A 25694-nucleotide genomic window follows, 5' to 3' on the forward strand; every position below is an offset into this window, starting at 1 on the left:
ATCCTGCCTGTGGCTCACCCTTCCTGTTATTTCTATGCTTTTGTTGGATGCCTTTGATGGGAGTAGATATGGAAACGCAGATTGTCAGAGAGCAGAAGCAATTGAAGAACCACTTAGTTCTACTTTCTTGTTCCATAGGTAAGAGCATGGAGTCCCAGGGGAAATGGAAGTCTTGTCCCATGTGCCCATGCTGGAACTAGATCCTCAGTTTCCTGACTTCCCACATCTTGCTGAATCTTCCCTCTAACAGGAAATAGATTGAGCTTTTGCAAGAGCATAGGTATTGAGTCGGTCAACCTGGATTTGCGTCCCCACTTGCTATTTCTTTGCTGTGTGATCTTGGGCAAGTTACTTAATCTCTCTGAACTTGTTTTTTTCACCTATAAGATGGAGATAAAAGCAGTCTCTTTGAAGAGGGGGCCGGGGCGGGGGGCACGGCGTGAGAATTAATGTGAAGGCTCCGGGACAGTGTCTCTTCACAAGTCGTGATCCAGACCCCATTCTCCACTTTTATTAGCTTCTCCAGCCCCTGTTCCTTTACCTACCTTTTCTCTGTTCCTGAGAGTTTGTCAGAGATCTACAGAACATGTATTTCTTTGGAAAGTCTTTGTGTAGCACTACATAAATTCAGGGTATCAAATAAACCCACTCTTGAGAAATGACTCTACATTTCCCTCTAACCTTGATTTAGGGGTTCTGATCCCTAAGATGCCAATGGCAACTGAACTCTGCCCCCTAACCCAGCCCTCTCTCCCCCCGCCAATGATGACTCTTTATGGATTTCAGGAAGCGCCATGTGAAAATAACACCTTGAAACCAGAAGCAAAAGGAACTGGAAAGGCTTCTGCAGGAAGCAGAATATAAAGAAGGTGGAGGGTGGGAGCTCAAAAAAATAAGCAATCACAGGGAGGTTTTGTTTTTTCTTTCAAAATGATTTTCGATGGCACATAGTTACTTGTATTTGTTCCCTGACTTTGACAGGCTGACAAGTAGCCGTCTCATTTTAAATATCTATTGTTACTCCTGAGGTTTTATGCAGAATAGAAAGGATTGTTTTTGAACAGTTTCTCATGGACAAGTGGAAGCTGTACTCTTGCTACAGATGATTCATCCAGGAGAAGCGATATATAAACAAGGCTCTCTGCTTGGAAAACGGATGGGAGGGCGAAGTATTTCAGACGGGCTTTTCACTCCTGTGCCAGCTAATGAGAAAAGCGAGCTCTTGAAATAGCAGGGGTGCTGTGGAATGGAGATGTCAGAAAGTTTTAAAATCTTGCATCTCATAGTTAATATCAAAGCAGGCATTTCTCAAATCTCAGACGAAGCCCAGTTGCTTTCTCACAGTCATGGTGTATTGACAGAGCCTGGGCTCTGGGAGCTGATGAAGCTGAGCAGGCTAAGGCAAGACAAGCACCCAGGGCACAAAATTTTAGGAGGCATCTACTTGTAGAGTCCTATAAGGGCACGGTCAGCACCTGCATGACCCTGAGCATGAGTGCCTCCTTAAATTTTGTACCTCGGGGGCTTCCCTTGCCTCATCTCATCCAGGCTCTGGAACTGAGTTAGAATCAGATCTCTGTCACTTATTGGTAGCGTAACCTTGGAGAAGCAATTGGAATTAGGCTTGACTGTAACAGAAAAACCTCAAACAGGGGTGGCTTTCACAGGTAGATGCTTATTTCTCTATTACAGAAAAATATAGAGCGATACAGAGCAGGGCTAACATCATGTATCTGTTCCATAAAGTCACCAGAATCTAGGTTTCTTTTAGCACGCTGTCCTGCCGTTCTGGTGTTTTAGTCTTCATGATCCAAAAGGGCAGCCTCCAAGGTTCAAGATGGAGACATCCATGTTCCAGGTGGCAGGATGGAGGAAGGTGCATGAACCATGTGAACACATGACTAATTTTAAAAATCAATAGAATTACAATTACAAAAATGTAGACCAGACTTAAAAAAAAAAAGAAGTAATACAAAAATAAAATTTTTTATTTTTTGGATTGTTAAATCACTTGTAATTGTTATTTCTATCAATGTCCCTCCAAATTCCCAACATAAGCATTAAGTTTATTATAATTAGGCCACGGTCTTGCTCCCTGCAACTGAAAATGTTTCCAGGAGGACACATTCTTATGCATCTTCATGAAATGTTCCTAAAGCCATAGCCTTGGGAATAGGAACATTACCCAGAGTGGGGAGGTAGACATCCGTGTATTTGCCTACCCAGCATTCATTCCCCATTCTGGTAGTCACACCCTAATTTTGCTTTGGGGAATTACCAGGTCCTATTACTTGTAGATTTGGTAGAAACTATTAATTGGGCTTTGGGTGGGAAGAGGGGGAAATGTAACTCAAGTCAGAACAATAGCCTCCCTCTCTCTCAGGAACTTGTCTTTTGAATAGAGAGAAAAGGCGCAAGAAGTATGATTAGGGACAATTCTTTCCAACAGAGGCATGGATTTCAAACAAAGTCCATGAGCTGCCCCAGACTCTATTCCTTCTGACGTCCGACTCTTCAGCTATTCCTTTAAATCTTGTTCATCATGCCCCAAAGCCCTCCAGTAAACTTCTTTTACTTAAGTTACTTGGAGTCTGTTTCTGTTGCTTGCAACCCAAGAACCTTAATTGACGCAAGTAGTTATTCATTGTTCTACCTGAAGATTTGGAATTGTATAGGCTGGTCCGGACTATTGTTAACTCTAGCTCTTTCCTCCCCAGCATCTCCCGATGAAGCCACTAATGCCTCCCACCACAGACTTAGCCCTGCCCTACCTTGGAGCCAACATCGAAGTGGGATATGAAGGTGGGATGAAGATTTAAGTTATCCCTCTTATATCTGGGTTTTAGTGACTAACAGGACTGTTAAGACTGAGACCAACAAGGTGGTAAGTGATATGTAGCATACCAGAGAGGAAGTCCCAGGGGCCAGGCTGAGGAATTACCTAGAATGCACCAATCCAAGGAAGGAAAAAGAGAACATGTTACGTAGATTTCACAAAACAAGGAGTGTTGCCTGTCTTATTCCCCACTCTACCCCTAGTACTAAAAGCTATGTCTGGCCATGGCAAGTACTCAATAAATATATGCTGAAGGAAAGGACAAAAAAACAGTAGCATTAAGAAGGGCTGAGATTTGTGGTGGCAGAAACCACGTGAAGGGGTGAGGTGACCTCACAGAGGTGGAAAGAGGTCAGTAAGCAAGGGAGTACATACGTGGAGTTGAGGGTACAGAAAGGTTGGATTCTAAAGGTGCCAACCAAGGCAGTCACTGTGATGCTTTCTGGTTTTCCACCATGTTCTCTTGGGTTCTCCTCTCTGCTAATTACATCTCTTAGCCAGAGTCAGCCTCAGAAAAACCTAGTGCTACCACATTCAGCTTCTTCTCTCCTGCACCTCCAGCTCCCAGATGATTTGGCCCAGCCCATCAGAATGACATTCTGCCTTGGTCCTCCCCTTGAGTGCTAATGCTTTCCCTTGTCCTAATCCCTAACCCAGGGTCTGGGGTTCTTGTACCCTGCCTTGCTCTTCCAAATCTTCCTCACTAAAACCAAAGACTCGCTCCACTTTCTTGACAGGTCCCTAAGGTGTTGCCACCAAGATCAGGCTTCCAAAATGATGATGTGGTAATAAAAACAGTAATGACAATATCTAACATTTATTGGACATGTATAATGGTCAGCTCCTGGGCAAAGCTTTTTTACTTTTGTAAAGGGCTCACCATAACCCCATGAACTGAGTGTTATTATTTTGGCATGGACGGTTAGTAGCCTTCCCAACGTTCACTCTCCCATTCACAAAGGTTAAAGACTACACATCACACACTGCCTTGTAGCTAGGAGTGACCAGTGAAATATACACTGAAGTTGCAAGGTGAGCTTCTGAGAAAGCTCTTTAAAGCGGGTAGGGTGCCTTTTATTGCCCTGATCTTTTTCTCTTTAGTCTTGGCTGAAATGTGGCCATGGCACCTAGAGGGCCCCTTGTAACTATGAAGTGACTTTCGGATGAAGATAGAAGGTGCCTATGCTCCTGATGACTGTGGAGCTGCCCCACCTCTTCAGGCTTCTTTTATAATAGAGGAGATAAACCTCTAACTTTTTAAAGCCGCTGTTATTTGGCTGTTTTATTTCATGCAGCAGAGAGTAATCCTGATTGATTAAATATTTTAATTAAATATTAAAATATAGTGGGGCAGACAAATCTATAGTGCTCCCCAAATATCTCTATGCCCCTCCACATCTCTCAGTCTCCCTTGCAGTTAGGCTGGGACTGTGTCTTATTTTGCACCATGGGCTCTGAGCAGAAATTACATATGTCACTTCTTTACTAAGGCACTTCAGAGCTGGTGTGCCTTCTCCAGCTCTCTCTTCCCTGCTGTAGTAACACTGGAAGCTGCATGATGAGAGGGTAGTGTCACAAGATAGAAGGAAATGGGATCCCTGAGTCCCGCGGTGGAGAAGGGCTCCCGCTAACCTGCCTTTGGGTGGGTGAGAAATTCACTTCTGTTTTGCTAGGCCACTGAGAGTTCAGAGTTGATACATGACCATAGCATAAGTTAACCTATTCTGACTAATATGCCTTATTTTATAAACAAAGAGATTGAGTCTTTCAGCAATTAAGTAACTTGCCTCAATCAAAGGGGCTACTTAGTAACCGAGTCTATCTGACCACAATAGCCAAGCTCTGTGGTCTCCAATTCTCTCCTTAGTTATTGGCCTTATTGGCATTCCTGATTCTGTTGGCCTCCCATTATTTGCTTTCATCCAGGTCATTCTTCTTTCCTGCAGCATCTCTCTCTCTGGCCTGCGTAGACTAGAATGCCACATGCCCAAATCTTAACCGATGACACTAAGATCATAGAATTATGTCTAATATTGCAATTCTGTGTTGGAATTTATTTAGAATCTTGGCTGGGTGAGTTGGCCAATACTGAAAATGGCTGCCTAGCATCTGGCTCCTATTTGGTCTTTGGCTAAAACAAAAGATTCAAAGTTGATTTTCAGCACCGGGTTTGTAGTATTTTCTGTTTTCTTTCCTGAGCACAATGAAGAAAAAGAAAGTGAGATGTGGCCATAATTCTGTATCTGAATCATTTAGCTTGGTAGGCTGGAACAACTTGCTCACAAGAAAAGCTCATGTATTCAAACAGATGTTATGTTTCGGGGGCCCTGATAGATTGTGGGAATACAAGGAGGATTTTACCGCACAGCCCTTATTTAAAGGAGCGCCCAATCTCAGAACCTGCATAAGTAAATAAAATGCAAAATAGTGTGATAAGCCCAGAGAGAATCAGACTGTGTATCAGACACAGTGGTGACACAAATGAGAGGTTGTCTTTTCTGATCGTCCCCATTCCCATAGGGAGGGGTTTTAGTGCCCCAGCTGGAAGAGTTTTTCAGAGATTGCTGAATGTTGAGTGCTGTGCTAAGCATTTTCTATAAATCAAATTTTGTCTCTCATTTACAACTCTTGCATCTATTCCAGGGATGAGTCAACTGTTGCTCAGAAAGAAAGAGAATCGGTCAAGGTCACACATGTAGGATCTTAACCCGGTTCTGGCCAACTCTGGCACTTCCTATTTCCTCCAGTGTACCCAGCTGGTCCCTCTGCGAAGGCCGGTGGGTTTATTCCGACAACATAAGGCTCCATCGTCTTATCCAGTGAGTTTCCTGAGCCTAGCCCTCCACAGTTCCATCTCAGCGTGGGCTTTTGGAAAATTTGGTTCTTCTCAAGGCTTCCCTACCTGCTGAACCTTATTCTTCATTCTGAAATAAGAGCTGCCCTGTACTGTAAACAGTATCTGGCGCTCACTTCCCGGCCTCCGGCTGGTAGAGCAAGAACATTTCCAGCGCATATGCTTCCCTATTCTGTAAAAAATGTGTTTATACTTGGTCCCCTCTGAAGGAGGACGACGCCCATGCTTTCCTCCCAGCCGAATTTATTGGCTGGGCTTTTTCGAATACACCCTGAGAAGCCGGGAGCGCCGGGTCTGCCCTTTGGCGCCATCTACCGGCACTGCTCCAGCCTCTGACCGAGCCCCAATTAATTGGATGAATCTTGCCACACCATTAGCTGATGGTTTTGTGTGTGTGTGTGTGTGTGTGTGTGTGTGTGTGTGTGTGTGTTTTGGTCTTCCAAGACTAGAGGGTGACCAATTAGTAAAGAAAATAGATAGCAAATCTATCATACTTTAAAGAGACAAGAGCCTCCTTTCTCTCACTTTTCCTACCCCACCAGTTGTGACATTCCTTCATCTTCAATTCTTTCTTCCTTTTAAAAATATTTATTTTGTTCTTATATAGAGATCAGGGCATGGGGCACACAGCCACACACCTGAGCAAACAGAGGGGCTGACTGATTTGCTGGCGTAATGAAAAACATTAGTTTTGAGCTCATTACTGTGATTCCACAATGGGCACCAAATCCCACTTAAGACCCACGGAGGAAGTCTTCAAAGGAACACTGTTCCAGGTCTGTGCCTGGCGAGTGAGCTGCCTCTCTGAGTCTTTGCAAAAGAATAACCCACAGTTGGAGACCCAGGCCTGTCAGATCAAAACCAGGCTTGGCCTCCAGACCCTGAAACAAGTTGCAACAGTGAGCCTTACTCATTCATTTTCAAAATACAGCCTGTTCTCTACAAAATGGAGCAAAACCTCTTAGATTGGCTCTAGCTTCTCTATTTGATATATTAAAGGAGAATCTTGACTCTTTCTAGGTTTCTGCCAGTCTGTTTTAAATCCAAATGGCTTGGCTGAGAGTGGTTTTTGGTTATTTTTTCATTTGAAATGGAATTCAAAATAGCAGGGGCATAAAGTGCACATATGGATGGGAGAGAAAATTAAACGGTCCCTGGAGCTCCCCCCATTCACCTTTCACGTTAAGGAAAAGGAATTAGCGTTTCTTATAAACCTACTGTCTGCTGAAGTAACCCTTGGGGAGAGCCGTTGAAATTCTCAAGATTTCTAAAGATTTGGATTTCTTCAGAGGCAACTTGATGGAATGATCAAGAGCTTGACTTTAGAGCCAAACCCTGCTCCTGACTCATACAGTCATGAGGACGCAGCCATTTTCTGGGACCAGTCTGGGTCCAGCTTCCTGGTGGGGGAGTAAGCCTGTGATAGCTTGCTGATAGGCCTGTTGTGAGGTTCAAACAGGTAACACAGAAGGCATTTCCCCCCCGGGGTCTGGGCACATCTCAAGAGCTTCACAAACAGCTAATGTCAGGATAAGTCTCTTGGAGCCAGGAATCAGAGCTTCTGCCCTATGCATGAGATGTGTGACTTTTAGAAAATGCCTGGGTTCTCTTTGCTCACTGTCATCTAACCTCTCAGGTTGTTTGAGACTTGAGGGTCGAGGTACTATATTTGGACATGCCGCATTAAACTGCACACCATCTGGATCCACCTGCCCCGTGGCCTCCTCCTCTTCCCATCCCCTCCCTTGATTCCCCTGGAGGGAACCTTACATTCTAACCACACTGGTCTTCTGGCTACTTCTAATGCATGCTTTTGCCCAAGACAGGAATGCTCTCTCCACCCACTCCCATATGCCTGACTAATTCCTTCAGGTCTCCGTTTAAAGGTCACTTCCTTGGAGAGGCCTTCCCTAATGACCAGACTGAGTCAAGCTCCTCCCCACCCTTCCACGGAAGGCTCTGGGAGTGCACCCTTCACAGTATCTGCAATAATACTACTTGCACATCTTTGCAGCCCTTTGCAAAGTGCTGGGTTTGATAAGTAATTGTGATCATCTTTTCAATACCCTGTTAAATGTCTCTTTTCCTTACCTGACAGTAAGTAGGCAGAAACTCCATCCATTTTTGTCCATGAATAGTTGATGATTGACTGAAGGGCCCTGAGTCCTACCTTACTCCTTGATGTCCCCTCTCCCTGAAACACTATCACCCCATTTTTCTGTCAAACTTCCCCTCATCTCTTTTAAGATACAATTCCAAGTCAGCTTCTCAGTGAAGCCATTGCTCACTCCCTTAGGTGGGATATTGTTTCCAAGGTACATTGTTATTTACCTCTGTTACAGCAATTAATATATTGGATGCCATCAGCTTTTTTTTTTTGAGATTAATTTATTTATTTAAGAGAGAGAGAGAGTGAGCAAGCATGAGCAGGGGGAGGGGCAGAAGGAGAGAGAGAGAATCCTGAAGCAGATGCCTCACTGAGCACAGAGCCTGACATGCGGCTTAGTCCCAGAACCCTGAGATCATGACCTGAGCTGAAATCAAAAGCCAGCTGCTTAACCACCTAAGCCACCCAGATGCCCCACCATCAGCTTTTGATAGTAGGATTGATGTCTTACGTAGCTTCTCACTTCCAGTGCTTAGTGGGTGCCTGGCAGAGAGGAGGCATATCATAAACATTGGGTGAGTAAACATGGTAACACTATCTTCTGAGAGAGTAATGATCATTCAATTCCATGTTAGTATCCTAAGGTGGAAAGATTTTGACTATTAATGCCAAGAATTGGTCACCATATTACCTCCTAGAAATGTCTTAAACCACACAGTAGACTCATCAACCTTTCTTGGTGTGTCGTACTTGCAACACTGGATTTATCATTCATTTCTTACGCTAATAGCCAGTTCTAGAAATTTTCAGATATTTTTCATGTAAAGATCTTTGATGTTGGGGCACCTGGGTGGCTCAGTCATTAAGCGTCTGCCTTCAGTTCAGGTCATGATCCCAGGGTCCTGGGATTGAGCCCCGCATCAGGCTCCTTGCTCAGTGGGAAGCCTGCTTCTCCCTCTCCCACTCCCCCTGCTAGTGTTCCCTCTCTGGCTGTCTCTCTCTCTGTCGAATAAATAAATAAAATCTTTTTTTATAAAAAAGATCTTTGATGTGTTGTGAGGAGAAAAAAATATTTCATTGTACTGGATTCTCCTTCTTAGAATTCAATCATGATGACAGTCTACTTCATTTTTTTCTGAATTTTACTACTTCAACAGCTGAATTGTGGAAATACTAGTGTAGATATTGATACTGATACAGTTCGGCGAGCAGGAGAGTAGAGAAAAATACAGACCAGAATAGATTAGTGGGCTTCCTGACATTTCAGTCTTGCCTGGAGTATATTTGACTCTATTTCAATTGGCCTGGATGAATAAATCTTTTACAATAAACATCACAAAAGCAACTAATAATAGTAAGTAACTATTTTTTTACAGAGTATTTTTACATGTTATATTGTTTAATACAATCCTCTTGAACATTTTCCATCCAGAGAAATATGTTTTGATCATTTATACCTGGAGCCCCCAACTTGTTACAAGAGATTGAAGAATGGATCATGAATCTTGACCCAGCTTTTGAAGGAGCCTAGATGCCTCTCTACCCTGGTCTGTAAAATTTGATAATAGTAACAATAATCACAAAATAGATGGAACAGCATCTACTCCTTTGTACGTCCTGACATTGCTTTGATGATCTTCTCTTCCCCCTCTCTCTTCTCTGGCCGTGTGGTTTGATGGGACTCCCAAACCCTAGTATTGAAGGTTGACCTATACACTAAGCCACTTGGTGCGCCACATGCCATCCCTCAGTCATGGTGATTGGTTCAGGGATGGATATGAGACCCAATCAGATCAATAAGACACCATCCTGGGAGGAGGGGAGGAGCTGCTGTCTCCATCTTACTTATTCTTATGAACAGAGAGTGGGGTCTGAGGGATACTATCATATGGAGCCTGAGCATGAAACTAACTGAGTGATGGAGAGAAATCAAAGCCTGATGATTCCATTTGAGCCCTGCATACAGCCAGGTCTAGGCTACTTCTACTGATGGCTTTTCAATGATTTATTCCAATAAAATTGCTTTTTATTTAAATTGAATTTTCTGTCACTTGCAACCATAGAATTCTAACCGATACGTTTCCGATTTGCCAGCACTAAGCTAAGCCCTTGTACCTATATTAGCTTCTTTAATCTTTAATGTTCTAATTGGTATTAGGGTTCATGAAGGTCTCAGTCACTGTACTGTTCCCGGACATGGCAGGAGAATGGCAATGTGTTCCTTCTCAGGGGTCCACATGTTGTCAAGATGCCATCCATTTCTCTCTCTGCCCTCCCCAGCACTCCTAACCTATTTGTTTTTCTCTCCTCCCCCTCTCCTTCATTCCCTTCCCCAAACTTGAGTTCAAGTCTCCAGGGAGATAAACATTAGCCCCTTGACCCAGCAAGCTCTGGGAGTCTGGACTTAGTCATCTTGCTGCCCAAGCCAGGGGGCTGACTGAGATGAACCCTGCGTAGCCCTTCTGGCTGCTTTGCTCTGGGAGTTATGGCCCTTCTCTGGGTGCCAGAGATTGCTTCTTCCTTTTCTGGCCCAGAGCCATCCTCAGAGGTTTCTTGGACAGCACCCAGGGCGACCCAGGCTGATAGGCACCCTGCCTAGATAAGGCATGTCATTGCCTGGGCATTTGTGTGCAGATGGCTCTGTTTGAAATCCTGCCTCTCTCTGACTTCACTTCCTGAATGTGCTGACCGGCTTCCGAGCCAAGTCAAACAGGTTCCCAATGCCGTGCCTGCAGAGCATTCCCCTCTGAGTGCAGCTGGGGAAACAAAACTTTTCTCCAGCCTGTAGAGAGGACCTGCCAGCCCTTATATGACCAAGAAGCAGGCCCTGTGAGACCTTGTTGAATCTTAGTGGGAAATGTTTGCATTTCAGCGAGGGTGGTTTGTGTGTGCACGCATGCACACTGGCTTGGGGCATGGGGTGGGGGGTTCCTGATTCTTTCTTCTTAAATGAACAAGTCTACAGTGAAAAATGACTAATTCTTGCTTATCTGCTCCATACAAGGGCTTTACATATATGATCCTCCTGAAAACCTTCTGAGGGAGCCATGGCAGGCCTCATTTTTACAAAGGAAGGGATTGAGGCTTAGCAAAATTAAGGTACTTGCCCCATGCTCCCCCAAGTACAACTGCAGAGCCCAGATTTAACCTCTAAACACTTGGTTCCAAAATCCATGTGCCTCCTCTAACTTGTAATACCTTGATTCTTCATGGAGTCAGAAGGATAGGGAGGAAGAGTGGAAAGGAAGAGGCTCTGGTGTCTTTCCAGACCTGTGAAGTGTAGAATGACAACAGGGTCTGTGGCAGGAAAGTTGTGAGGCTCAACTGAGATATAAATTCATGTGGCAGTACTACTCAGGAATAAGGACATATGTGTACAGTGCAAGCTCTTTAGGGTCAGAAAGACCTGGACTCAACTTGGGCTTCTACCAGTCACTTATTCCATGAGCCCAAACAAGACCTGAACCTCCATTTTCTCATGTATAAAATACAACCTTATCATTTACTTGTGAGACCCAGCACAGTGCCTGCTTCATAGTAGAAACTTGGTAAATAGGATCTATTATGAATATTATATAGGTGTTTTTATTATACTTGTGAAAGATACGGTTGGTTTCTACTGGAGTTGGGAAAGGCTAGGTAATGCTACAGAAATAAGCAGCTCTTAAATCTCTGTGTCCTAAAACAATAAAGGTTAAATGTCTCCTGTAGATATGCTGGGCCTGGGAAGGGACTCTGATCTACATCATCATTATTTAAAGACCCAGGCTAATGGACACTCCATCTCTATGTTTCCATAGTTGCCAAAGCTGGGAAAAGGAAGCATGTTGAATCTCACTTGCTCTTAGGCTTCCACCTGGATGTGACAGATGTCACCCCTGCTCACATTTCATTGGCTGACACAAGTCCATGTCTTCTTACCCACCTTCAAGGAGGTAGGAGATGGGAAAGTACTGCCCTACCTTGTACCCAAGAGCAGAGCTGGAAATACTTGGCTTAGAGCATTAGTGAGCATCCACCAACCCAAAAGCCATCCTCCCTCTCACTTCTTTCTTGTTATCAGAGCCCTGACTTTTTACTTATTTTAAAAATAACTTTCTATGTTCACTTTCCCATATGCTTAGAAAAAGGTGATCCCAAAGGGCAAAGCATGACTGTCGGCCAATTATGGAGGTCTCATTCACTGTTTGGGTATATGTATGGGACCAACTCCTGACCAACAGGACCCGAGGGGAAGTCAACTGGGGTGGAGGTGGGGAGCTTCTAGAAAAGGTTTCTCTTGCTAATAAAAAGAGAAAAATTAAAGTAAAAATCCTTGCATTGCATTTACCTATGATGCCAGGAACTGCCAAAGCTATCTTGAGGCCACACGAGGAAGTTCCTTGACATACTAAGAATGGTGACGTGGAAAGATAGGAAGCCCCAGACCCATGATGATGTCAATGAACGAGGTCACTGAGCCCTGGACTTGGTTCATGTCTGGACTTCTTTAAATTGTGTCTTCTGTTACTGGCCTCTGTAAGCATCCTAACTGTTAGTGTGGTCAATTATATAACAGCCCAGGTTCCTGCCCACCTTTTTCCAGGACTTGGGATAAGGCCAGGGAAAATTCCTCCCACAGAGCATGAACCTAGATGAATCAACGCTCTAGAAGAGATTAGCTAGCAGCAGAAGCTGACGGACTGACAGTCCTGAGGAGATCTGGGAAATACACAAATTCTGTGCAGGTAGCCAGTGAGTAGCAGTAACCCAAGAAAGCAGTAACGTAGTGATCTGGGAATCCAATTTTCTGAAGCAACAAAGAGGCAACGATCAGGCACTGTTTTTCAGTGGCTATACATGGGAGAAGTCTGTATGGCAAGAAAGTGTCAGGGCTTCTTGGTACTAAGTATTCTGGTGTGTCCGGAGAGGAGGAGTTTGCAGCAGGGCAAGGAAAGTACACTACTCACTGCTGGGGCAGGGATGACATATCCCAGGAGACTATCTAATTACCTTTGCTCAGATGGTGTGCACATCAAAGAACCTTCTGATGACTACTTCAGTTCCTTGGGGTCCTTGATGTGGAATCGGGGACGTGCCCTGGGTAAGGAACCCAGGATCACCAGGGCATCTGGTTCCTGGAACAACATAGGAGAAGAATTGGGTTCTTGAAGCCTAATTGTGGCCCTACCAGCCAGTGGATGAGGAACCTTGACAAAACTCTTAAGACTCACTGGGAGCATCAGTTGCTGTGTCTGTGAGACATAGCCAGGGGAGTGGTGTCAATGGAAGGAGACAGAAGAGAGAAGAGCACTTTGGAAATGGTGGGAGAGTGAACAGGTGAGGACAAATTGCATTGCTCATCATGCTTTCTTTGCTCACTCCACTCCAGGAAAGCAGGCCATCTCTCAACCCCTAGGGTGCCCAGAACTCTTTCCCAAGCTTTCCCTCATGTGGCCCTTTCAGCTGCTGCCCCTTCTCTTCTGCTCTTCACCTGATGAACTCAAGTCATGGAGGAAGTCTCCTTTCAGGTGTTTTTTTGCAGAAAGGCCTTTTTTCCCCCTTGGCCCTATATAGATGTTTTTTCTCTTTCATAGTGCCCAGTTTTTCTTCACTGTCCTCGTGAAGGTGTAAAATCATACATTAATCTGTGTGTTTTCTATTTGCTGTGCCTCTTACCAGAATAAAGACTCCACGAGGGAGACATCCTGTGGATTTCACTCTCCATTGCCTTCTGAGTGCCTAGCACAAAATAGGAATTCAATGTTCCTTGAGGAATCAAATGAGTGTCATATGGATGCGAGGTGTTATTATTCAATTCCCCCCCAGTATAAGTAAAAACATTGGTCTCTTCACTTGCATCGAAAGGTTTGTATAGTTTGGGTCAATTAGTCCCACTGAGCTTAGTCAATTCTGGGGGAATGACATAAAGTGAGGTTTGGGTCCTGCAGTGGTGAGGTCACAAGCCTTTTTCTTTTACATCTGTTTATTTGAGCATCCTGACACGAAGCAGGTGGATTCTGCACCATAAGATGACTTTCCTTCAGATGTCAAGTTGACACAGGAAAACTGAAGTTCAGGACAAGGAGCCGAGGTGAAGTGTGAACTTGCTGATATCCCTCCTTAGGCCCAGCTTGCCAGGGAGTTGCGCAGGAAGAAATGTGGGAGATGGGGCTCAGCCTAAGCAATCTGCTCCCCATTTCTCCCCCAACTCCAGGACAGTTTTAAAGACCACAGGCGTTCCAAATTAAACTAAATCCTGCCTTTGGTATTACTCTTCTTACCTGGCATCATCCCCACCAGTCCATCACCCAAACTGTTACCAGCACGAATCTCTCTCAAGTTGAGAGAGTCCATTTCCCTGCTCTGCGTCCTTGTACATTTCCCTATCACCTGCAGGATAACTACCAAACTCTTAGCATGGGACAGATACTACTTCACAACCTGACACCTAAACTTTCCTGCTTCATCTCCTTTCATTTCTCTTCTCATATCTTCGTTCCCAGCCTCTCCAAGCAGCTTACCAATCTCTGAATGCACCACATTCTCCTATGCCACTATGCCCTCGCATAAAGTTCCTCTTTCAACTTTCCCTTCCTGGTGAGTCCCACCGGCTCAGCTCACATGTCACCTCTCCCATGAAGTCTCTCCTGATAATGGTCCCTCCTCCCCAGACCTGGCACCTCTTTGTGCTTTATCTCTATACTCCTCCCCACTAGACTGTGAGTCCCTTGAGAATAGGGATTGTGTCTTGCTCATCACTGAATCCCCATGCTTAACATAGGGCCTCAATGAGACCCAGGCCCATGGTCATGCCCTTCTCTGGGATGTCAGAAGTCCAAAACCAAATAAATGGGGCCAGCTTCCAGAGTTAGGAAGGAGTAATTTCACTTTCTGGGGCCATCCCATATTCTAACCTTTTCACATCTTCCATGACCTTCTACTTGACCCATATGGAAGACCCATGGAGGCAAGGGTAGGGCAGAGTAAAAGGCATTGTCTTTTTTGGTTAGTTCCACCAATGCACATCCTCTCTAACAATAAAAGGACATGGGGAATAGTTACTTTAGCACGATCCTTATCTCTATCCAGCAGATACTGAGCACTAACTTCTAGACCCCTGAGATACATTAACTTTATAAACAGAAAGTCCTCTCTGCGATTACCAATGAAGTAGTTGTTTTTAATAAAGCCACATCTGGAACTATTTTTTATGCTTGCCTAATGGTCACACATTATCCTTGCCCATCCCCACCTCCAAGCCTAATGTTTCAGGGAGACCCAATTTATATAAGGAGATGCCCACTTGCATTAGCATAGTGGGGAAGGGACACTGTGTGGTTGGAAGAATGTGCTGACAGCTTAGTTATTTTAAGAACATTCATTGTGAAAATCGGGCTTTAGAACACTCATTGAAAATTGGCTGGACTTGAATTTTCTTGAGGTCCTCAATCCATCTGGACTTGTATACCTGGAAATGGATGAGGTATATTTCACTAGAAGAAATTAAGACCTGGAATTATTTTGGAGGAGGGTTTTAGTTCAATTGCTTGCTCAGTCATCACACATTTATTTTATAAACATCTACTAGTGCCAGGCACTGTACTAGGAGTCTGGGGTCCATAGATGGGTAGGATAGGGCTCTAGCCAAGAGTCACAGAGGTTCACAATGATAATACTTTGATAAGTGCTATCATAGAAGTTTTGATAAAATGTTATGAATGCTCAATGGCAATGTTCATTCCACCTGAAGATAAGAGTTAGCGAGGAAGACTTCATAGAGAAGGTGCTATGTATGCCAAGCCTTGAAGAATGGGTAGGATTCATCCGCTGGACCAGAAGAAAAGGAATTCCAGGTAGATGGATGAGCACAGGCAGAGGCATAGAAGGGTAAAAAGGCATGGGATTCGGATTCACACAATGGTAAATTTCTCATAATGAGTGTGTAGCCATTAAGTTTAGGAATTATTAAGCATTTGAGTCATGGAACTCTGTGAAAACCAAATAAAAGCTAATGATTTCTTTCCCCAGGGGAGCGTGTATGTGCCTGTGTGTGCACGCACATACACATACATAAATTTTGTAGGCTTTTTCATTGAGTTCATGAACCCTCTGCCCCAGTGGACACAAAGGGTTAAGATTCTATGTGTGAAATATACATATATAAGACAAATTAGAAGCGAATTAATGGTTTTATGTGCCCCTAGCTTCATCTTCTCCAACTATTAGTGTTACCCAAATAACTCATTGAATGAGAAAATAAAATTAACTTGTGTGTGTCTACAAAATTAGCTGATTTTGTGTCCAAAGGTCATTGATTAATTGCCTCTACCACAGTGATTTTTCTATCCCTTTGGTTAGAAAGGTTAGAATTTCAGGGATATACATTTAGAATGTTAGTCGAAACAAACAAGTGTGGGGATAGGCCCGAGTTTCAGGCTTTTTTTTTTTTTTTTTTTACTTAAACTTGGAGTCTAAATAAAGCTGGGGAGTGGTGTGGCTTTTCTGTTGTCTGGGCTTAGTCTACCTTTGCAGGTAATTAATTCCCCAGCCTGCTTATTTTTTCTAGTTGGCTCTTGTTTAGCTTCCATAGAGCCCCACCCCAAAGTGCTTTATTGTCCCTCTGCTGACTATTCCTACATATGGTCAAAATCAACTCACCTTCAGGGTTGCTGACATCAGCAAACTCACTGTTTGGCAAACCCTGCTCTGTTCCCAGTAACCCTTTGTTAAAGAAGTGTTATTACGACGGAGTGGATCTGATAGCTAACAAGTCTGTCCAATCTCTTGCACTCCTAGATACACTCCCCTAAAGAGAAACTCTTTGTGTCTTTGGATTTACAGCCACAGGCAGGATATTAGCACTCACAGACCTGTTGGGTACTAGAGCACTGTTAATGAGCAAACAGCCCTGCCTCAATTAGTGGTTTGTGAAAATATTCCTGGATATCAAATTGCTTTTGCTGTTTGATAATCATACTGGCTCTTGGGATGAAAAGCAACCAAGCAAAAATTGTTCCCTTGTTGCATACAGCCTTGTTGATCTTCCAAGTTGTATCTGCAGACAGAATTTAAGTTTGCCATTTCCCCAGAGCTAAGGTTTGATTTACACATGTGATCATTGTGTTGGTGTTCATGGTTTCTCATATCTCTTCCATGGCATACAGATTACCATCTTTTAAGGCTATTTCTGTAATAATAACTTAAACAAGGTTGATTATTTTAGAAACAAATTAAGAAATAAACTGTACAAGAATCCCAAATGGTAAACTGCTATTGTGGTAATTTGTCTAAGTATAGGTGTTTATTTCAGAGAGAGAGAGAGAAGAGGGGAGTATTAATGAAAACTAGGAGAATGTTTCATCCAGATTGCAAATTCTGTGTTGACTCTTCCTAAATTCTTTGCTTCTTAATTACCCAGTAACTTCAGATGGCAGTAATGCTAACCCCAGCAACTGAAAAGAAAAGCTTCAGTGTAGAGCTTGGGAAGAAAAAAAGTAGTAAAGGGAAAGGAATTCAAGATCTGTTATTGGTATTTGAATACGTTTATTGTGACAAGAATGCTGTTATAAGTATTCATAAGCAAAGGCCATCTTTTTATCTAGGGATTGTTAAAGATTCCAAATTGGAAGGATACATCTTTTGTAAAAATCTGCCACCATTCCTGATTTGAGAATAAGCAACTACTCTTAAATTTCTGCTAACATCATAAATGGTCACAGCACATGCCACTTGGTATAATCCAGACTTTAAATATTAGTTTGAGTTTTCAGGGCACTGTCTGTCCCTCTCCACCACAGCCTCCCTTCCCTCAGCCTTCTGAAGGGCCACGCTATCCTTTGTATGCAACTCTATATAGATTGTTGGGGGAGGAAAGAGGATTAAGTTGACAAGAGCATCAGCTACAGTTATTCTCAGTCCAGTAAAGAGTAGTTTTGCTTGATAGTAAGAAGCACTGAGAGTGATTTTAGTTGACTCTTCACTCTTTCAACTTCACCTAAATAGGTAATTCATAGATAATGCAGAAAAGAGGTTGTGGGAGGGGTATTTTTCCAATATTTTATTGTATTTTCTTAAATATCCTTTCTGGAATTTTCAGGAACAAAACATAAAAAAATTATATACTTTATTACAAATGGTAAACTCAGAGTGCTCCAAATCTCTTATTTACAAACAACACTGGGCAGGACACCCAAACAAACAAACATGAAATAACTTACAAAGGCATGAAGCTGTTTATTGACAGTAATCAGCTTTCATCAAATTAAAAAATATATATATGTACATACACAGTTAAGGAAGGCAGGCCAGAAAGAGTTCATCTGCAGGCTCAGCCTCGCTCTCACAAACCTCCCTCCCGCCTCCCCTCCCCCAACCCCCCGCTTTGTGTTCTTAAGGAGTACTACAGAAGCAATCTACAGTCTCTATTGCAGTTTGTAACCCCTCCCCCTCCCCCCTTTAATACTGAATGAGATCGAATGTTAGGTCCATGCAGTTCTTGGTCAATGTTAAAGAAAAGTCTAACGTTCTGTTCGCGCGGGGACAGCCCGTCCGCAAAGCGGGGCAGCCCGCAGGCAGCCGCTCCCTGGCCCGATGCCAAGGGAGGGCGCGCCAAGTCCTTCCCACTCGTGCACACTGGGGGCGCCGTCAGGACGCCGCCCAGTCCAACTTGGATACCCTTGGCTTTAGTCCTTGGACACTTCTTTTCTCTCTCTCTCTCTCTCTCTCGCAACTTGTCAAGTTCTCAAGTCTGTCTCTCTCTGTGATTTTTTTTTTTCTCTGCTGCCCCTCAGCCCCCGACAGTCTCTCCTCAAAACGTTTGCAACTGCTGCGTTAGCATGAGTTGGCACCCACTGTTAACGTGGTTCATGACTTTCTGTTTAAGCTGTGCCACCTGTTCCCTGAGCATGTTGGCCGTGGACGCCAGCTCCGAGTTCTGCGCTTTCAAGGTTTTCACTTTTTCCTCCAGCCGGGCGATCCTCTCCAGCTTCCTTTTCCGGCACTTGGAGGCAGCTATGCGGTTCCTCATGCGCTTCCTCTCGGCCTTGATCCTCTCCTGCGACTCCATGTCGATGGGGGACAGGGGCGGCGTTTCCCCGGGCATCTCGGGCACCGTCTGCGGCTCCTCCTTCAAGGCCTGCAGCCGCGGGTGCTGCACGGGGAGCTGCTGGGGCAGGTGGTGCGGCGGCTGCGGGGGCTGCTGCTGCGGCTGCTGGGGCTGCGCGGGAAAGGCCAGGCCGGCCGCGCCGTACGAGGGCGCCCCGCCGCCGCTGCTCAGCGCGCCCGGGTTGAAGTTGCTGAGGTTGGCGTAGACCGGCGGCTCGCTGTGCAGGCTGGCGCTGAAGCCGCCGCCGCCGCTGCCGCCCGCCGCCGAAGCTACGGCCGGAGCCACCATGCCCGCCCCGCTGACCGGCTGCGCCGCCGACGTGACGCTGGGCAGCGTGTTCTGGCTGTGCAGTTCGGCCAGGGCGCGCACGAAACCCTCGGCGAAGCCCTCCTGCTCGTCTGTCACGTTCTTGGGGCACAGGAACTGCGTCGGGGTCGGCGTGGTGGTGATGTGCCCGTTGCTGGACTGGATTATCAGGCGCTCCAGCTCGGGCGAGGCCAGCTTGAGCAGCCCCACGTCGGGCGAGGTGAGGAGGTCCGAGTTCTTGGCCCGGAGGTGCGGCTTCAGGCTGCCCACCGGGTCGGCCAGGTTCAGGGTCATGCTCTGTTTCAGGATCTTGGGGTTACTGTAGCCGTAGGCGCCGCTCTCGGACTGGAGGAACGAGGCGTTGAGGGCATCGTCGTAGAAGGTCGTTTCCATCTTTGCAGTCATAGAACAGTCCGTCACTTCACGTGGGGTTAGTTTGGGCTGCGCGCAGAAGTTTCGGGGCCGCAACAGCGCGCTGGCGAGCGGGGGACACCCGCGCCTCCCGGGGCCCTGGGCAAGGAAAGTTTCTCGAGGGGCGCGCGCACCCGCCGGCTGTCCTCCCCCCTGCGCCCCGCTCACCAGCTCGCTCGCCGGGCGCTCAGGGTTTCAGGTGCCGCCCGCACTCTTACTTGTCAGCTCGCGCGCGCTGCCCGGCTTTGAAAAGTCGCGGTCACTCACGGAGCGCTCTCCGGCGCAGCGGTTCCTGGGAGCCCGCGGACGAACACGCTTCCCGGCGACAGCGGCCCTCCCGGCGGCAGCAGTCAGCGCCGATCCCGCTGTGGCCGGCCGGCGGCGGTTGTCCGCCGCCCCGACTCCGACGACTGTCCCCTCCTCCGCTGCGAGGGGGAGGGGGCGCCGGGCAGCCGCGGCTCGCGCTCGCCCAAGTTCAGCAACCCGTGCGAGAGAAGCTGAGCACACGTCCCTCCTCGGTCTCCTCTCTCCGCCGCCTTCTTGTCTTCGCCGCCGCCGCCACAGCTTCAGGCGCAGCAAAGCTTTGCAAAAGTTCGCTCCGGGACCCGGGCCACTTGTCCCCTGTCCTCCTGGCCAGGAAAGTTCTTTGCCGCTGCAGCCCCTCTCCGGACTTCCCCGGACGGACTGTCGCCGCTCTCCGCGCTGTCAGCAGCTCCCGGGCAGCGGGGCTCTCCTGCTGGGGGCGGCTGGAGAAAGGGTTCTCCGGACGCTCCTCCAAACACCAGCCCGGGAGCCACAGGCGCTAGCTCTGGGCAGTTGGTGAGAAAATGGAAGAGAAAATAAGATTTGCAGCTCGGACTCCACTGCCGTCTTGCCTGCCTGTGTCTGTCTGTCTCCCTGAATCCGCGCACCTCCACTCCTGCCTCGCTGCTTCAGCCACACTCAGTGCAACTCTGAGCCCTTATGCAGCCCGAGCTCAACACTTATCTGCTACCAGTCAACCCCTAAAAATAGCCCATGATGTCACCCCAAGGCCTTCCCATTGGCTCGCGTCGCTCTCAAGGGGGCGGGCCCGCCCGTCGCCATGGAGACCCCACCCTAGAAGATTCTTCTCTGGACCCGCGGAGGCTCACGGGATGAGGTAATGCTCCGCTGCCCTCCTACAGTTGGGCCCTTCTTTCTCCTCCTTTCCCCCTCCCCCTCCCGCGCGATTCGCGCCGGGCTCTTTCCCCTCCCCTCACCGGCGCGTCTTTCCCGGCCCGCCCGGTGCATTGTGGGCTGACGTCTTGGGGTTTGACTGTCTGGTGACGGTGGCTACCGCGAGTCGGGCGAACGCGGGCTCTCGGAGCCTCTGACCCAGGCGGGCTTAAGTCCAGGGCTCGGGCGGGAATGCAGGGGATGCAGGCACCCGGAAGGCTCGGAAACCGGGCCAGGTGTCTGGGGCCGAGAGCGCGGGGTGGGTGGTATTTCCCCACTTGGGGTGCTCGATGTCATCCACGGGCACTTCGCTGCCTTGCGGGGCTGGAGGCAGATCGCCCGGGTCTGTGCCCCCCCGCACTTCCGGGGGGCGGGAGCACCGCCCTTAAGGTGGCTCTGTTAAGTGCCCTGTGGGGGCGAGTGAAAGTGGGCTTAAGTTTAGGGGCGGTCTCGCGAGAGCGGAACCCCCACGTTGAGGACGCTGCGAAGTTTGTCTGCTGGTCAAGTTCACGAGCGATCGTCCGCGCTGCTGTCTGGCTGCGCCTAAAAGCCAAGTGATTTGCATTGCTTGAAACTGGGTGCTTAGCTAAGTCGGCGTTGCACCCCCACTGCACCCTCCAGACCATGGGAAAAAGCGTGCGAGTGTTCACAGTTTTGCCTCGACGGGGAAGTTTTTCTATAGGGGATAGAATTGGGCAGCTCAGCTTCCAGTTGTGAATGAGCGTTTAGGGAATCCGAAACTTGGGGAACCCCGGTGATCGTGTGCTACCCGCCCCCGCACAACATGCAACCGCACTTCACATACACACGCACACACTCCCCCCCCCCCCAACACACACACCCCACACACCTCCCGTCCTGATTTGTTTACAGGAAAACAAGTCCGAGAGCGTCGGATACTCAGAAAAAAGTCATGCAGCGAGTCAGGGGTAGGACTGGGATTTAAAAGGTGGGCCCATATCCCGGGTAGCCTCTAGGAAGCGCTAGACACATGTAAGTGATTCCTTTTCTGCGGTTGTTATTTTATCCTCCCCCTACCCCGCACCCCTTAGGGACAAAAGTTATGGCGGAAAGAATACCGAAGTCGGGAATCGTGGGTTCTCTCGTGGCCCGCGCTGCCACGGTATGAAGTGAACAAATCACTGAACTTCTTTGAATTCCTTCAGGTCTGCAAGTGGGGCCGGTGAGACCCTCCTCACTGGGTGGGCCGAGTTCGTGTAGCATCGTCGCCTCCAGGGCCAGGGGCTGGTCGCCTAACAGCCCCCTTCTCTACCTTCCCTCGGAGTTTCCCAGAGCCTCGATGGAATGACAGGATATGAGTGTGACTTGGCAGGACCAGGTGTCCTTACCCTTGTGAAGAGCAGTGAGGGGAGGAAGGTGAAGGAGGAAAGGTCAGAAGTCAGCACTTTCCCGGGCCTCCTGTTGAGGACTGGGGTTTGAAAGTCGGAACTGCAGCAATTTGTGTTCTTAGATTCTAATTCTGGCTTTTCAGCTTCTGAACTTAGGGGAATTCAGCCTTGGGTTTATAGCCCAAAGCTTTAAGGTATTTGTGGCTTTGAGAGTTCAGATTCAATGGCCCAACGGCAGCTGGTGTCAGAAATCTTGACAACTTTTCTTCACCCCACGCACTCACCTCTCTTTCCCTCCAGTAGCAGAGGAAAATTGAGTGGCTCCTGTGAGCCAGGCACTGAGCTGCGGTGGGGGGGATACAGTGATGACAAGATCCAGTTACTTTCCTCGAGGAGGGAACATTCTCTATTCTGTTGCCCTGAATCATTTTCTTTTGTAATCAGTGAGCTGACGTTCTTAATAATTTTTTATGTTAATGGTAATAAAAATAAATTTCATATATTAAACACCTACCACCAGCCAGGCATTCATCTGAGCCATTTAAATATGCTGTTTCTCCCCACAACCATCTCGAGCTGCGTGTATTATTATTTGGATTTAATATATGAGGAACTAGGCTCAGAGAGGTTAAGAATCTTGCTCAGGTCACACAGACAGCTGGAAATTGACCTCAGGTCTTTGTTACGTTCCCTTGTATCTGCTCTGCTCTGGAAGACTTTATCTTGTAAACTATTAGATGTCTGTAGGGAAATGGCACTTGGATAGTGGGGTAGAACAAATTACCATGCCTGATCTTCTGGAACTCCTTTCAGAACCTTCTTTCAGAGCTCCTGTATTTAGAAACTTCAAGACTTAGGACTTTGTGTGTTTCTAAGGGTTCTGTGTGTTTCTCTCTGCCTTATGTGGTTTAGTAGGCTTATTTTCTTCTTATGTTGAGAAATAGCATATTTTATCCAAAAAATAGCAGATCTGTTCATGTTAACACCCCTGCTTGGAAGCTTTCATGGCTTCCACTTATGACCAGGAGAGAGTTCGGAAACCTTTGCCCGAGAGAACCTTTCATACTCCCACTCCTGCTCTCCTGCCTCCTCTCTCACTTCCAGGATCAGTCAGGAAAGGCTGGGCTATGCTGCTCTAACAAACAAGCTGGACATCTCAGTGGCTTACCCCAGGGAAGTTTATTTCCTGCTCATGCTACAATGCCCCCGCTCAGGGTCTGCAGGGGAGTTTTGCTCACTGTGGACACTTGAGGACTTGGGCTGAAGAAGGCTTCGTCTTGACACGTGCTTCTAATTACTATCTTGGCTGGAGGAGAGAAGGCAGCAAATCATTCACTGGCTCTCCAAGCATCCACCTGGAAGTGACACACTGCACTTCTGCTCAGGTATCATTGGCCAAAGCAAGTCATGTGACAACACCTAATTTTAAATCTCTGTAATCCTGCCGAGTATCTTGAAGGGAGAGAGCCAGGACTATTTGGAGAACAACACTAATGACTCTAGCAGTCTCCTTTCTGTTCACCAAATGTTTGGCTTACTATCTTCCCACAGGCAGAATTTCCTCATTCTTTCCTCAGGGGGGACAATCCTAAAGATTCATCTAGTCACAGTGTGTCAAGCTCACTTTCCAGGTTCTGGGAGATTCGTAGTAGACCCTGTATCACCTCCAGATGTGCCTTTTTTTTCTAAATGTGAGATGTCTCTCCTGTGCACCCTCAAGATGTAAAGTGGGACAGAGACAGGCTAGCTGTAGTGGGCACACCGTTTAGAAAGTGAAGGAATGGGAAGCCACAGTAGATGCCAGTCCACTGAGCAGACAGGTTGAGGACCACCCCCCACCATTCAAAACCCCGATTGGACCCTGATTCTACCCCCTTTGTACAGCTGCCCTATCCATTGCTTTCCATGACCTCTGGCTTTGCTCTCTGAGAAAGTCTTCCTTTTCTATATTTGAAGAGGGCATGAGGAAATGTTTTAAAATAAGCTTTTATAAAAATTGGGGGAGGTGCAGAGTGATATTAAGTCTTGAATATGGTCTCCTTTAATCCCAGGCTGATGTGCTTTTGGCTGGACAACTCTCACAAAAATGTAGGCTTCTTATCTGTTTGATTCCAGGTGTTCCATGAGTTCATAGCCACAGCCAACTCTTTCCCAGACATACTTCCATGTTTTGCTGTATTTCTTTGCTTTCTTGTTCTCTTGCCTGCTGGTATCGCTCTCTCTCTCATTCATTGTCCCTCCCTTCTCCTTTCTCTCCTGACTTGGTTTTGTGTGCTGTGGGTTTTCTGGGCTGTGGTGGGAGAGTGATACTTCTCCTCCCTTTTCCAAAGCCATTCTGTCCAATTGCAAGCATATGCTGGGTAATATCTTAATGTATCCAGAAGTTATAACAATAGGTTTGAGGCCATACCCTTGACTTGATACATACTTCAAGGTTGATTTTAATTGGCCTTTTTTTTTTTTTTTTGCTGAAAACCTGTCATAATTTTATATTTTACTGGTTGAGACTGAGAAACAGTAGCCTCTTCTAACCCTACAAATCTCTGAATTTATAGATTGTCCCTACTTTAATTTCTGCTTACAAACTGGGCAAATCTTCTCTGAGCTCATCTCTTTTTTGTAATAAGTTTCCAAATGTATCTAACAGCCATCAACACAGGCTACTAACATTTTGTTTTACAATCTCTTGCTTTTTAGTTCATTGGGTTCCTGATATGCCTTCTGCATTATCACAGGTGATACATTCACCAAATAAATCACCATCTTTTTATCTTCTGTAAGTGTTCTTAGTTATTGCCTTCTAAACGAATGTTTACTTTTATTTGTTGTTGTTATATTACTGTGTATCTAGGTTCTTTTTTTTTTTTAAAGATTTTATTTATTTATTTGACAGAGAGAGACACAGAGAGAGCAGGAACACAAGCAGGGGGAGTGGGAGAGGGAGAAATAGGCCTCCTGCGGAGCAGGGAGCCCGATGTGGGGCTCAATCCCAGGACCCCGGGATCATGACCTGAGCCGAAGGCAGACACTCAATGACTGAGCCACCCAGAATTAGGTTCTAATTTTTGTATCAGTCAGGATGGGCTAGGTTTGCCACCATGTTGAACAATTCTAAAATCTCAGTGCCTTGGAGTGCCTGGGTGGCTCAGTCAGTTAAGCCTCCAACCCTTGATTTCACCTCAAGTCATGATCTCAGGGTTGTGAGATCAAGACCCTGTGAGATTGAGCCCCGTGTTGAGCCCGGTGTGAAGCCCCATGTGGAGTCTCATGTTGAGCCCCATGTTGGGCTCCACAGTCAACAGGGAGTCTGCTTCTCTCCCTCTCTCTCTCTCTCTCCCTCTACCCTTCCCCCTCCCCCGATTGTGTGCACGCTCGCTCTCTCTCTCTCTCAAATAAATAAATAAAATCTTTAAAATCTCAGTGGCGGGCACCTGGGTGGCTCAGTTGGTTAAGCAACTGCCTTTGGCTCAGGTCATGATCCCGGAGTCCTGGGATCAAGTCCCACATCCGGCTCCTGGCTCAGCGGGGAGCCTGCTTCTCCCTCTGAC

The 25694-nt window shown here is 46.7% G+C and overlaps 1 protein-coding gene and 3 long non-coding RNA genes across 4 annotated transcripts in view; 2 read left to right on the top strand and 2 right to left on the bottom strand.

Moving 5' to 3' along the window:
* Positions 1-3398, top strand: part of LOC102727723 (uncharacterized) — a 52066-nt gene extending 48668 nt beyond the window's left edge. Inside the window, exon 7 of the long non-coding RNA XR_014144879.1 lies at positions 2718-3398. This is a non-coding gene — a long non-coding RNA (uncharacterized LOC102727723). The remainder of the gene's footprint in view (positions 1-2717) is intronic.
* LOC102727527 (uncharacterized) overlaps positions 1-20583 on the bottom strand; it is a 41809-nt gene extending 21226 nt beyond the window's left edge. The window contains exons 1-2 of the long non-coding RNA XR_014144881.1: positions 19819-20583; positions 12790-12914 (exon numbers count right to left, since the gene is read on the bottom strand). This is a non-coding gene — a long non-coding RNA (uncharacterized LOC102727527). The remainder of the gene's footprint in view (positions 1-12789; positions 12915-19818) is intronic.
* On the bottom strand, positions 17822-19825 carry JUN (Jun proto-oncogene, AP-1 transcription factor subunit). The gene has a single exon (XM_006739370.3). The coding sequence runs from the start codon at positions 19592-19594 to the stop codon at positions 18587-18589; it is 1008 nt and encodes a 335-aa protein (XP_006739433.1). The 5' UTR covers positions 19595-19825; the 3' UTR covers positions 17822-18586.
* A 1067-nt stretch (positions 20584-21650) lies between the features above and the next one.
* Positions 21651-25694, top strand: part of LOC145721277 (uncharacterized) — a 9397-nt gene continuing 5353 nt past the window's right edge. The window contains exons 1-2 of the long non-coding RNA XR_014144882.1: positions 21651-21790; positions 23251-23531. This is a non-coding gene — a long non-coding RNA (uncharacterized LOC145721277). The remainder of the gene's footprint in view (positions 21791-23250; positions 23532-25694) is intronic.

Source organism: Leptonychotes weddellii, chromosome 4, assembly GCF_054177405.1.
Source record: "Leptonychotes weddellii isolate Sample4059 chromosome 4, ASM5417740v2, whole genome shotgun sequence".
NCBI lineage: Eukaryota > Metazoa > Chordata > Mammalia > Carnivora > Phocidae > Leptonychotes > Leptonychotes weddellii.

Excerpts from the sequence above, each read along its gene's own strand:
- JUN (XM_006739370.3), bottom strand. The coding sequence starts at position 19,594 with ATGACTGCAAAGATGGAAACGACCTTCTACGACGATGCCCTCAACGCC.